At 40.6% G+C, this 13,492-nt stretch overlaps 1 protein-coding gene across 1 annotated transcript in view; it reads left to right on the top strand.

Annotated features, from left to right (window-relative positions):
* Positions 1 to 25: 25 nt before the first annotated feature.
* osr1 (odd-skipped related transcription factor 1) overlaps positions 26 to 13,492 on the top strand; it is a 15,224-nt gene continuing 1,757 nt past the window's right edge. The window contains exons 1-2 of the mRNA XM_079691396.1: positions 26 to 279; positions 5,953 to 6,640. Of these exons, the coding sequence (XP_079547522.1) occupies positions 5,982 to 6,640 (659 nt within the window). The 5' untranslated portion in view covers positions 26 to 279; positions 5,953 to 5,981. The remainder of the gene's footprint in view (positions 280 to 5,952; positions 6,641 to 13,492) is intronic.

The raw sequence follows: 13,492 nt of genomic DNA, 5'->3' as shown, positions 1-13,492 counted from the left end.
CCTCCGCAATAAGAGGCGGCGGCCGCGGAGAGGCAGAGCAGAGGAGGCTCAACGCAGCACCGTCACACAGCACCCTGAGCACCGCCACACAGCAGCACGCTGCACCGCCCACAGCACAGCCACTCACCCCGGAGGGAAGACGTTTCAGCTGAGGAACATGCCGGCGATGCCAGGGTCTCAGTGACTCTTCGCCCGATACACAGGCTGCTCCGCGGGCTGCTCACCCTGACCCTCCGGCAGGACCAGGGACAATTTAACATTTAAACACATATTTTATTGGTAAGTGTTCACTTTTTAAATCCAAAAAACGAAAACCAAACTCATTTCACATTTGTTACTACATATTTACAGAAGTGCAATGAAATACATATATTTTACCTAATTAAATAGCGTACTTAAGTAGTTTGGAGTTACTTTAAGCAAGTAGCCTATTTATATTTTATGCTACTTTATACTTCTAATCCACTTCATTTTGGAAGCCACTTTTTACGCCAGTACATTTATCTATCAGCTTTATTTCCTCTACAAATTAAGATTATTACAAAAATAAATATATAGCATCAACAGTTTATAAAGTAATTCAAATGAGATCCATCATTACCATCTGTGATCGAGACATGAATGCATCAATAATCATAATCCAGTGATTTCATATTTCTAAATGGAACATCATGCTTTATGAGTTATTTTTTAATAATATGTTAAGTATTTTTTGATGACTGTTACTGAATTAGGATTTGAATGCATGACTTTTACTTGGAGTACAGTTTTTTTTTACAATTTAATATTGCTACTTTTATTTAAGTGAAACATCTGAGTACTACGCAAAGTGTCCATAAAATCTGAAAACTTCTTCCACACCTCCATATTTCCATATTTAAACAATAATTTGTAGAGATCTTGTATGTTTTAGAGGAATGTGTACATCAACAGGTGTACCACAAGCGTAGGCTACTACATCCAGCACTAGTTTTCTTTAAACATTAAAATATATTTAGTGGTAACCACATTTATTTGTAGGCCTATTCAACTTTCAGGGTCATCACATTCATATGAATACTTTTCCTCAGCAGATGTTGCGTAGGAATGAATTGAAGACATGGTTTCTTTAACTAAACAAGCAAAGCTCCAAACAGGCCTCCAGCTGATCCTAGCATCACATCGTAAACTCTAATGAGCATGAGCTCATTAACACGTGTGAAGCGCTGTGATTAATGTGAAGATAAAGACAAGAGAGAGAGAGAGAGAGAGAGTGTGTGTGTGTGCGTGTGCGTGTGCGTGTGCGTGTGTGTGTGTGTGTGTGTGTGTGTGTGTGTGTGTGTGTGTGTGTGTGTGGCTGCAGGTGTGACGGCTGGAGATCAGATCATAGTGGAGTGTGTGTGAGGCGGGGGCCATGCATGGTAAGACTTTAACTAGATACCACAGAAGAAGAATCTTTCACTGCCACACTATGCTGTAGGCCTACTTATTTTACTTTTCCATAAGTGTAGTAAAAGGTATTTGTTTTTGGGAGTGATGTAGGTTGTTGAATTGTGTTTAAAAAAGCCCTGATAGTGCTCGTTTTAAATCCTTTATTTAGTACGGTGGTTTAATCAATGCATTTATATAATATTTTCACAACTTTTTAAAAATGAATCACAGTAACAAAGGAGAAGTTGTCCCGCAAAGTGATTTTAAAGTAACATATAGCGGAGATACTGAGTAAAAGTTAAAGTTTTTTATGAATGTACTTATGCATTCCACTGCTGACGGTTACAAATGATTTGATGGAATTGGCAGCTTCTTTGCCGTTGTTTTTTGAACATATCATCACTTATCATGTCATTTCTGTTCTTATCTTATCTGTAAATGAAGCTTTTTCAGACATGATGTCTTACAACACATGCTCTAAAATAACAAACTTGATTTTAGAAGGAGAAAAAGTAATCTGTAATGTGGAACGGAGCCCGTAAGTTTATGGCAGCTTGAGATATTTCATATTTTGAAGAGCCCAGAACATGTAACCACACCTAAAGACCTCGGTTTTAACCCCGGTTCCATTATGAGCATTAGTGGACTTAGTGAGAAATGAGGAGAGAGCAGGCTGACAGATTACAGAACGCTCAACTCAGCGCATGTTTGTGAACGTCAGATGTAAAACATATTAATAACAGCTGTATGAAATTGGAAATGTGTTGACTCATATGAAGCACCAAAAGTTATCACCATACCCGCAATAACATGTTTACGCACATTGGAGACTTTTTCTGTCACTTTTTTTTCTGATTTCTGGAGTTAGTTTGTATTTTCATATTATACATGCTTATATATCAATGGTCATAGATTAAACTAGTTCTCAACAAATCAAAAAAAGGTCATCCTCAAACTACGTTAATTCTGTTCATTATTTTTCTGCTTGGATTTAACCTTTTTTCTTTAACTGTGAAAAAGTGTATTAAGTAAAAAATCAGTACTAAATAAAACAGTTTAGTTTCAGTTTATTATTATTAATCTTGTCATAATATTGTATCCAAAGTATAATACCGTAGAAATGCCTACTGGTGCAACTCGAGGTGAGTTTTTTTTTTGATAATTTTTTTTTATTGAGAACGACTGGTTTTAACTATAACCATGGATATATAAGCACGTCTGAAATTGAAATATATAAAATGCAGCTAACCCCAATATTCCGATTAAAAATTGGGATTGGATGCCTTCAGGAGCAATTTGGGGGTTAAGTATTTTGCCCTCGGATTAATGGACAAATTGACTGCGGGGAGGGAGGGGGCGATCGAACCGCTGACCCTCGACACCTTTTTACCCCCTGTGCCACGGTAGTGTTGTTACTTACATGTTACTAGTTAAGTGGTGGAATTGTTCATTTTTTTCATTCATAGAAGTTGAAAGATAATTGTCCCATGTAAATGTACTGAGTCACAAACGACTGGAATCAGATGACAAAACACACCGCTGTGAGTTGTTAATTAGCACGTCGCTAAAAGCTAATTCGCTATAAAACCTGCTCAGTCCTGCAGAGGTAAACACCTGAGGTCCCACATGTGTATCTCAGCGGTCTGATCGCATTCACATCCAGGTGAGAAGCGTCAGTCGTCACAGCGAGGCCCTCGGAGGCGTCAGATCTCACAGGGTCCGCTGAAGTTAAAGGGCCACATGGCTGTTTGGATTTGGAGGCCCCTGGTATGCAGACATGAAAGGGGAGAAGGTGAGGAGCGCTCAGCGGCGCAGCGCTTATCTCTAATGACCCCCTAACTATAAGTCAATTACTTCAGCTTGATGATCAGAAAGGAGCGCACTACATGGGGCCGGGGGTCCTCGTTACAGACCCTTCCCTGCATGGCCAGGTCTCAGGCATCCTCTTTATTGCTGCTCAGTGTAAACGCTCCGTCTGTACCATCATGTTCAGGACAATGGGATGGATTTGAGCCAAGAACATAAAAACCTAAAGCAAGAACAATTTTCATTTTCAATTTAATTCTTATAATCAGAATATTTGTTTGTCCCGCAGAAGGGAAATTTACAGCGACAACAGCAACAGATAAAAGGCAAATAAAATACAGTAAAATATTAAATGGTAAACATTGATGGTAAAAAAGAATAAGAAGTTTAAATAAGTTTGTGAGTGTATACATTGAGGGAGCCAGTTAAAGCAATGTTTTAAAATCAAGTGTATGTTGCATATGAACAGTGGTTATTGCAAAACATATGTAACAGATAGCTTCTCCCTCAGCTCTAACACTGCACTACTCTGATTACTTTATCACTCTCTAAAATTACAAGTAGGACTTTTCTGATTAGGATATATTCATCACTATCATTATTATCACTATTTTATTTGTATTATTTTAATATATAATTTAACTCGTTTTTTTCAACTGGAAAGTGGACAAATGTAAATGCTTTATGCATATAGTTATATTAACTGTTTTAAATTAATAAAAAAACGTCCAGGCTGTTATGGACGTCCCTAGAAATGTAGTTTTGATACATAAAAGTAAAATGTTTTAATTTTTTTAATACCCAATTTAAAATTTAAATACCTGGTTAGATTTAAAAAGAAACATCTGTGCATTATTAGTTTTATGAATGACTGCTTAGAGCTCGTGTGAGTTAAACAGGCCATAATTACCTTTCTAATATATATTTGAAAGTGGTGTTCAAACATCTTCAAACACCAAAAACTGTATTTAACAATCTCCCTCTCAGATGTGTTAGAGAAAGAGTATACAGTAGTTGAGAATGGGACTGTAAAGTAACCCGATGTAAGTATCATCATTCTTTCTGAAGTTAAACTTAACACTGATGGTGAGCAGGAATGCAGCGTCTGTGAGAGGTGAGAGGTGTGTGTGTGTGCGTGCGTGTGTGCGTGCGTGAGCACACCGTCACCTATGAGCCTCAGACAAACACACTTTGTCTATTGTTATCCTGCTCATCAAACCTGCTCTTACAGCTCCTCTGCTGCTGGAACACACACACACACACACACACACACACACACACACACACACACACACACACACACACACACACACACACACACACACACACACACACACACACACACAATATCAGAAGCACACATGCATGCACAGACTCATTCTAACACCCACACACACAACAGAGGCATACTCACACTTGCAGGCAGAGGCACACACACAAAAACAAACGCAATCACATACAAAAAAAACACACACTACTATTTCTCTGTCTGACTTGAATGTGTCTCTGTGTGTGTGTCAATGCCAGAAAGACATTCCACTCAGACCCCATTTACACGCAAACGCATACGAAACGCCAACGAACCGAATACGATATCAAAAAGGTTTCCGTTCACACGAGACCGCTCGAAAGCGCTGGAGACGCTGTGGTACATATGTCGGGCCTGTAAGTGGCGCTGTACTTCTGCCACAAAATACACCAAAAGCAGCAAAGAAGACCCCCCGAGCATGGGTTGCCCTTCTGTTTATGCCCCGTGTGGATTTAGCAACATGTAGTTCAAGTAGTTCTCCATGTCCACTTGTTGCTGATGGTTGTGGTAGAGGAGCTGTAGATTTTGCACTAACATCTGTAGCATGGTCAGTAGCAGTAGCAGTAGCTACTGACCATGCTACAGTAGTGAGTAGCAGAGGCGGGGCCATGTCTTTGTATGGATTCAATCAAGTTGCAGTCCAAGCCACGACCTTAAGTGTTTTGAGAAAAAATAGCAGTTGAATTTTCATCTTTCCTTATAGGCTACCAACACAAGCAGTAATCTAGAAATGATTGTTTGGGGTTTCACAGGGCGTACATGCCAGGAGTATTTCTTCACAAACACACCCCAGCTCCATACTCAACCCAAATCTTTCCAACAATTATTTTGAGGTAATATAATACTTTATTGATCCCAATTTTTTTTGACATTGCACATCATTTGAAAATAAAAAAAGTAGAAAATGAAAAAACATAAAATAGAAACATCTCAAAATAGAAAATAAAACTGAATTACCAAGTTAAATGTATACAAGTTGACTGAGAAAGAGAAACATCTGTAGACTATCTGACCAATAAAAACTATGAAGAGCCAAATTGCAGCAAAAAAAATGTAAAAGTAGGATATTATTTACATTAAGTGTGCAAGGAAAGTTTCTGTAAAATGTAAGGACCCCTCTGAGGGGAGAATTGTGGTTTTAAAAGCCTGTATGGAAGAGTTATCTGAATTCCTGCCTGATGCCTGTCACACTAATCTGGTTTCTTGTAGTTACACCATATCTGTGTGTGTGTGTGTGTGTGTGTGTGTGTGTGTGTGTGTGTGTGTGTGTGTGTGTGTGTGCGCGTGTGCGTGTGTATCTGTGTGTGTGTGCAGAAACTCCTGGTCATCTTCAATGAATTGACTTTTGAAAGCACTAGAAATATATCGATGTCACTTGGCCCGACAGTTGCATATTTTTCTCTGCTAATGTTTTGTGTTTCTTCCAGAAGGCCCTGTTGAATTCTGGGTAGCAGCCATGGGCAGCAAGACCCTGCCAGCCCCGGTCCCCCTGCACCCGTCGCTCCAGCTGGCCAACTACGCCCTCCTGCAGAGCTCCACGGGCCTCCAGCTGCCGGCCGAACACTTCCAGAGCCTCTACAGCTTCAGCGCCCTCCATGCTATCCAGCTGCACCAGTGGACCCTGGGCTACCCCCACCTCGCCCTGCCCCGCTGCACAGTCTCCAAGCTGCCCGCCCACTTCTCCTCCATGGCCTCCTTCCCCCTGTTCCCCCACCTGCTGGAGCCCAAGCACGACTCAACGGGTCTGTTTCAGAGCTCCAAGAACAAACCCCGCTTTGACTTTGCCAACCTGGCGGCCGCAGCCACCCAGGAGGACCCCCTGAAGGCGGAGGACCTGAGCATGGGGGGGGGCGCCGCTCAGGCTTCATCTCTCCACCAGACTTCCGCCGGACTTCACCTGGACCTGACCAAGCTCTCCTCTCCCGAGCGCAAGTCCAGCAGAGGCCGCCTGCCGTCCAAGACCAAGAAAGAGTTTGTGTGCAAGTTCTGTGGTCGCCACTTTACCAAATCCTACAACCTCCTGATCCACGAGAGGACGCACACGGACGAGAGGCCGTACACCTGTGACATCTGCCACAAGGCCTTCAGAAGACAGGACCACCTCCGGGACCACAGGTGAGAAGAAGGCTTTATTGGTTATTTAAACCCAACACTGGACTACACACTGAACATACATTAGCTTGTTGTGTTAACAGGCAAGGTCCCAACAGTTCGTCTAAAGAGGCCCTATTCTGCTTTTTGGGGTTTCCCTTTCCTGTAGTGTGTTATAGGTTGTTGTGCATGTAAATGGTCTGCAAAGGCTAAACACCCCTCATCCCCCCTGCCTGAAACGCCTCCATTGGACTCCTTTTCATTTCATTTCAAACCTTTATTTATCCAGATTGTCCCTTGATATCATAGATCTCTTTTTCAAGGAAGATCTGCTTACAGAACTTCCAGAACATAATGACATCACGTTCTAACACTTGCGCTTCTATTGGCTAGCGCTACAACTCATTGTATGTGATAGGCTAAGGGGCGGGACATCTCTAAGCAGTTGACCAATCACAACAGAGCTGGCCAGCTAACCAAAATACTGATTTGAACCTGAAATGGCGCAGAATGTGTCTTCTTTATTTACAGTCTTCATATATGTCCCCTTTCTATAGTCAACTTTCCATCCAAATTAGCACATCATTTTACATAATTTCCAGAAAATAATCACATTTGCTAATTCTTAAATTGGGTTGCCTAAGAGTTGGGTTATAAACACTTTTGCCTATAGACACTCAAAAGGATTAGTTATTTCAATCCACACTACAAAATAAAAGTAAAAATAGGCACATTTGGGTTTGGGTCACTTGCGTTTTGAACTAAACTAGGCATGGGCGATATGACGATATATATCGTCGAGACGATATTAGGTCTCCACAATATGCCTTTTATGAGATATCATATCTATCGTGATAGTGCACCAGAGTAGGATTTTCACGGTGACATTGACGACCGATCTGGCCGTGAAGCCCTGAAAATAATTGTACGTCCTACGGTCTCCATGGCCTGCGTGCCCCTGATACTGTTAAAATCTCGAAGTTGCTTTAAAAGGGTCAGAACAGTGGTATCTGAACTGCGTTATGCTGCGTTCACAATGGACGCAATGCGAATATTCTCACCCTAACCGCTGGAGTTTCACCGCGGCTGTCAGCTGTGTTTACTCCTGTCTTTCAAACAGGACGCGCTGGAGAGGGGGCGGGGCTTATATCCATGTAAATACTGTGGTGGAAACCAACTACGACAAAATTAACCTATTTTACCGTGATTAAATTATAATACACGTTTCAAAATGATGCCGAAGTAACTAAATACTTATAACGGTTAGTAAAAACCAAGCTGTCTAGTCAGGATTCAGACAGTATTGCACTTCATTTATTGTCTTGGTTGATTCTGTTGGCCAATATTTTATTTTATCAATAAGGTATTTGTCAATCAATCAATCAAGGTTTATTTATATAGCCCAATATCACAAATGTTACATTTGTCTCAGTGGACTTCACAGTTTGTACAGAATATCAGTATGACAATACGACACCCTCTGTCCTTAGACCCTCACATCGTACAAGGAAAAACTTCCAGAGAAAACCCACAGTTTAAAGGGAAAAATGGGAGAAACCTCAGGGAGAGCAACAGAGGAGGGATCCCTCTCCCAGGACGGACAGACGTGCAATAGATGCCGTGTGTAAATTGAAAAGATAATACATTTGCACCATAGGTAGTCCAAATGTTTGGAAATGCATGTGTGTATAATAGGAAGATGAATCCACGAGGATATCCATCCAGGACTTATGATCCAGGACCTCAGCCACGACTCAAGATCCAGGACTCGCGATCCATGACACAGGACCGCAGGATCATCCATGACTCCAGATCCCGGCGTATATAGACACCAAAAAGAAAGACATTTGGGGAAGCTGGGTTAATCGGAACATGAGTACACAGGTATAGACAGAGAGAAGGAAGAAGTAAGATGTCCCCCGACAAACTAAGCCTATATCAGCAAAACTAGGGGCTGAATCTAATCAGCCCTAACTATAAGCTTTATCAAAAAGGAAGGTCTTAAGCGCACTCTTAAAAACGGATAGGGTGTCTGCCGCCCGAACACAAACTGGAAGCTGATTCCACAAAAGTGGAGCTTGATAAGAAAAGGCTCTGGCTCCCATTGTACTTTTAGAGACTCTAGGAACAACCAACAACCCTGCATTCTTGGAACGCAATGCCCTAGTAGGACAGTAGGGTATAATGAGTTCTTTAAGGTAAGATGGCGCCTGCCCATTAAGGGCTTTGTAGGCGAGAAGAAGAATTTTAAATTCTATCCTGTGTTCTATAGGGAGCCAGTGTAAGGCAGCCAGAACAGGAGTAATGTGGTCCCTTTTCCTAACTCTGGTTAGTACACGAGCTGCAGAATTTTGAATCAGCTGAAGCGACTTGACTGACTTCTTTGTACACCCTGATAATAAGGAGTTACAATAATCCAGCCTTGAAGTAACAAATGCATGGACTAGTTTCTCTGCATCGTTTTGAGGCAAGATATGCCTGATTTTTGCAATGTTACGTAAATGGGGTAGGCGGTCCTTGAAATTGATTTTATGTGGGTGTTAAAGGATAAATCCTGATCAAATATAACACCAAGATTCGTTACAGTCTCACTGGAGGCCAAATTAATGCCATCCATAGTTAGTATATCTTTAGATAATTTGTTTCGTAGATTCTTCGGGCCAAGTACAATAAATTCAGTTTTGGTCGTGTTTAACATCAAAAAATGTAAGGTCATCCACGTTTTTAAGTCCTTGAGGCAGTCTTGAATTTTATTTAGATGATTAATTTCATCAGGCTTGATTGATAAATATAGTTGAGTATCATCCGCATAACAATGAAAGTTTACAGAATGATTCCTTATAATATTGCCTAACGGAAGCATATATAGTGTGAACAAAATAGGTCCAAGCACTGAGCCCTGTGGCACTCCATGGCTAACTTTGGTTTGCATGGAAGATTCATCGTTGACACGTACAAACTGAGAGCGTTCAGATAGATAGGACCTAAACCAGCCTAAAGCAGTTCCCTGTATGCCAACTAAGTGCTCTAGTCTTTGCAATAGGATACCATGGTCGATAGTATCAAATGCAGCACTAAGATCGAGCAAGACAAGAATAGAGACAAGTCCCTTGTCTGAGGCTATTAGAATGTCATTTGTGACTTTAACCAGAGCTGTCTCTGTGTGTTCTAAAGCCAGACTGAAAATCTTCAAATAAATCATAGTTTTTTAAATAATCACACAGCTGTTTTGCGACTGCTTTCTCAAGAATATTTGAGAGGAACGGAAGATCAGAAATAGATCTATAATTGGCTAAATCCTCTGGATCGAGGTTGTGCTTTTTAAGAAGCGGTTTTATCACTGCTACTTTGAATGATTGTGGAACATAGCCTGATAATAAAGACATATTCATAATATTTAATAGAGAAGTGCTAATTAATGGAAAAACTTCTTTTAACAGCTTAGTTGGAATCGGGTCTAAGATACACGTTGATGGTTTAGAAGAGAGAATCATTTAATTTAATTGTTCAAGGTTTATGGCTGAAAAGCATTCTAGTTTACTATCTAGTGTAATATTAGAACTTACGTTTCCGGGAGCTGTTGATAATACTATACTGGTCAAAGGCAAGAGGTCATTGATTTTGTTTCTAAGAGTAACAATTTTATCGTAAAAAAAGCACATAAAATCATTACTACTGAGTGCTATGGGAATAGAAGGCTCAGTCGAGCTGTGGCACTCTGTCAGCCTGGCTACAGTGCTGAAAAGAAATCTTGCATTATTCTTATTCTTATCTATTAATGAAGAGTAGTAGGCTGCTCTCGCTTTACGCAGTGCTTTCTTATATTCATTGAGAGTAATATGCCAAATTAAACGAGATTCTTCAAGTTTAGTGGAACGCCATATCCTTTCAAGTTGTCTCGACTTTTACTTTATTTTGCGGGTTTCGGCATTATGCCATGGAGCTAATCTATGTTGTTTTATTTTCTTCTTTTTCAATGGAGCAACAGAGTCTTTCGCAGCGCATCTGTAGCACTATCAACAACATGATCAATTTGGGGTGGTGTACATTTTGTATACGTTTCCTTCCCTACATGCAGACATGCTATCGAGTTAAGTATTGGTGGAATCTCTTCCTTAAATTTGGCTATAGCACTAACAGATAGGTTTCTGCTGCAGGAGCTTTTGGCTAATGCTTTGTAGTCTAGTAACAGTACTTCAAAAGTTACTAAGAAATGGTTGGATAAGGTAGGATTATGCGGTTCGACTAATAGTTGCTCAATTTCAATACCATAAGACAGAACAAGGTCGAGAGTGTGATTATAGCAGTGGGTTGGTTTATTTACACTGACAGAAACCAACAGAATCTAATATAGAGTTAAATGCAACAGAAAGGCTATTTTTATCATCGTCAACATGAATATTAAAGTCACCTACGATAATTACTTTATCTGTTTTAAGTACCAAAGTTGATCAAAACTCAGAGAATTCTGATAAGAATTCTGAATAAAGACCTGGTGCACGGTACACTGTAACAAATAAGATTGTCTGCAAAGTTTTCCAGGTCGGATGCGTAAGACTAAAAACGAGGCTTTCAAAGGAGGTATAATTTAATTTTTGTTTAGTATTGATAAGTAAACTTGAGTCAAAGATTGCTGCAACTCCACCTCCTCGGCCCGTGGCTCGGGCAATATGAGTATTGATATGGCTGGGTGGAGTGGCCTCATTTATGCTGAAATATTCTTCATGTCTCAACCAAGTTTCAGTGAGACAGCATATATCAATATTATAATCTGATATTAAATCATTTACCAGTATTGCTTTAGATGCTAGAGATCTTATGTTTAAGAGACCACATTTAATCTTCCTGTTTTGTTGCACTGTAGTAGTTGTTACATTTACTTTTATTAGGTTATTATGTATGACACTTCTATTAGGTTTTACCTTAAATTGTCCTTGGGCAGACACACACACCGTTAATATTGGGTATTTTATTGGGGTCGGGATTCCTATGGATGACTGCCTAGGAGAGAGCGCAGAGAAGCGTGTAAGACTGCGACTCTGCCTCCTGGTCTCAACTCCAGTTTGTCATGGATTAAGTCCACAAAGCCCTGAAATGTTTGCCGAAATGAGATTTGCACCTTCCAAAGTAGGATGAATGCCGTCTCTCTTAATCAGACCAGGTTTTCCCCAGAAGGCTGTCCAATTATTTACGAAGCCCACATTGTTTGCTGGGCACCACCAAGACAACCAGCGCTGAAATGATGAAATGCGGCTATACATGTCATCATTGATAAGATTGGGGAGGGGACCAGAGAAGATTACGGTGTCCGACATTGTTTTAGCATAACTACACACCAACGCTACATTAAGTTTGGTGCATTCTGATTGGCGTAAACGAACATCATTACCACCGACGTGAATAACAATCCTACTTTATTTACGTTTATTTTTAGCCAGCAGTCTAAGATGCGCCTCAATGTCGCCCGCTCTGGCCCCTGGAATGCATGTGACTGTGGAGGCTTCGGTCTCTAAATTCACGTGTCTCATAATAGAGCTACCAATAACCAGAGTTGGCTTCTCAGCGGGTGTCTCGCTGAGTGGGGAATATCTGTTAGATACGTGAACTGGTTGGTGGGGACCTGCGGGTTTCGCGTTATGCCCCTTCTGAACAGTCACCCAATCTCCCTGCTGCTCGGGAGTTGCCGGGGGACGGCTAAGAGGAGCTACCTTTTGCCGGTCCGCACCGGCTAACATGGGCTTTACTGTAGCTGAGTTATTTTCTAAGATGCGGAGCCGGGCTTCTATGGCTATGATTCCCGCCTCCAACCTAACAACTATACTACATTTAACACATGTATCGGTACCAGTAAAGGAGGTAGGGAAGTAACCAAACATGAGACAGTTAGAGAAGGAAATAGCACCCGAGGGTGGGGAAAGAGCCATGGCTAGCTATCAAGCTAAAGTAGCTACCGTTAGCAAACCCGAAAAGTGTGTAGGCAACTGTGGAGTTACAGTCGCTAAGAGAAGAAGAGTTGTGAGTGCTTAAGCTGTAGTAACGTGTGATTACAACGTCAGGCAGTTGCCGTGATCAAGAGTTTTAAAACGATCTATTAAGTTAAGATAATAAGCTATCAGCAACAGAACAGGCACACGGGATACCCGGAGATGACAACAACAACCGGAAGTTACAACATGCTTACCGCAATAGTGGTCCGTGTAGAAACAACGGCTGTCCGATCTTCATCGGCCTTTGTATTGTTTTTCCCTTTTGAAACAGATGTTCAGTTATGTTAAAGTCTTTGATTGCACTTCAAGTCCAAAGTTTACATTTTAATTGTTTGGCACTGACTTTTCCTCATTGATGTTTTATGTTTTACTTACTTATGTTTTACTCTCCTTTTCATGTTTATTGATGTTACATCACTGCTATTGCTACCTAAAACAGAAAGTGCATTTTTATACTGAGAAACTGTGCTTTGAATATTTTGTTTTATTTATCAAGAGAGTGCACTTTACTTGGTGAAGAAACCAGTGTTAACATTCGTTGTGTAGGGTGTAGGCCTACCTACTTGAACACTGAGGAAGCCATATCAACATTCCTGTTGAATTGTTCATTCAGGGATTCATTGCAGAATTAAAACCATCTTGAAATGGTATTTTGGTCTGTTACTCCTTTTTATTTTAGTTTTTGCTACCTTGTAGGTAGGTGGTTGTACTGTTAAGTAACTTGAAAAGTAACCATATAACCGACATGAAAAATATCGTGATAAATATTGTCTATCGTGATACTGCTTGAAAAATATTGTGATATTATATTTTTCAATATCGCCCACCCCTACACTAAACAGACAATCACACGTGAAAAGAAATACCTATATGTGCATATAGTGTAAGT

The sequence above is a fragment of the Notothenia rossii genome (assembly GCF_949606895.1).
Source record: "Notothenia rossii genome assembly, chromosome: 7".
Taxonomy (NCBI): domain Eukaryota; kingdom Metazoa; phylum Chordata; class Actinopteri; order Perciformes; family Nototheniidae; genus Notothenia; species Notothenia rossii.
Note: the sequence above shows the minus strand (reverse complement) of the source record. Positions and strands in the feature narration are given on the sequence as shown.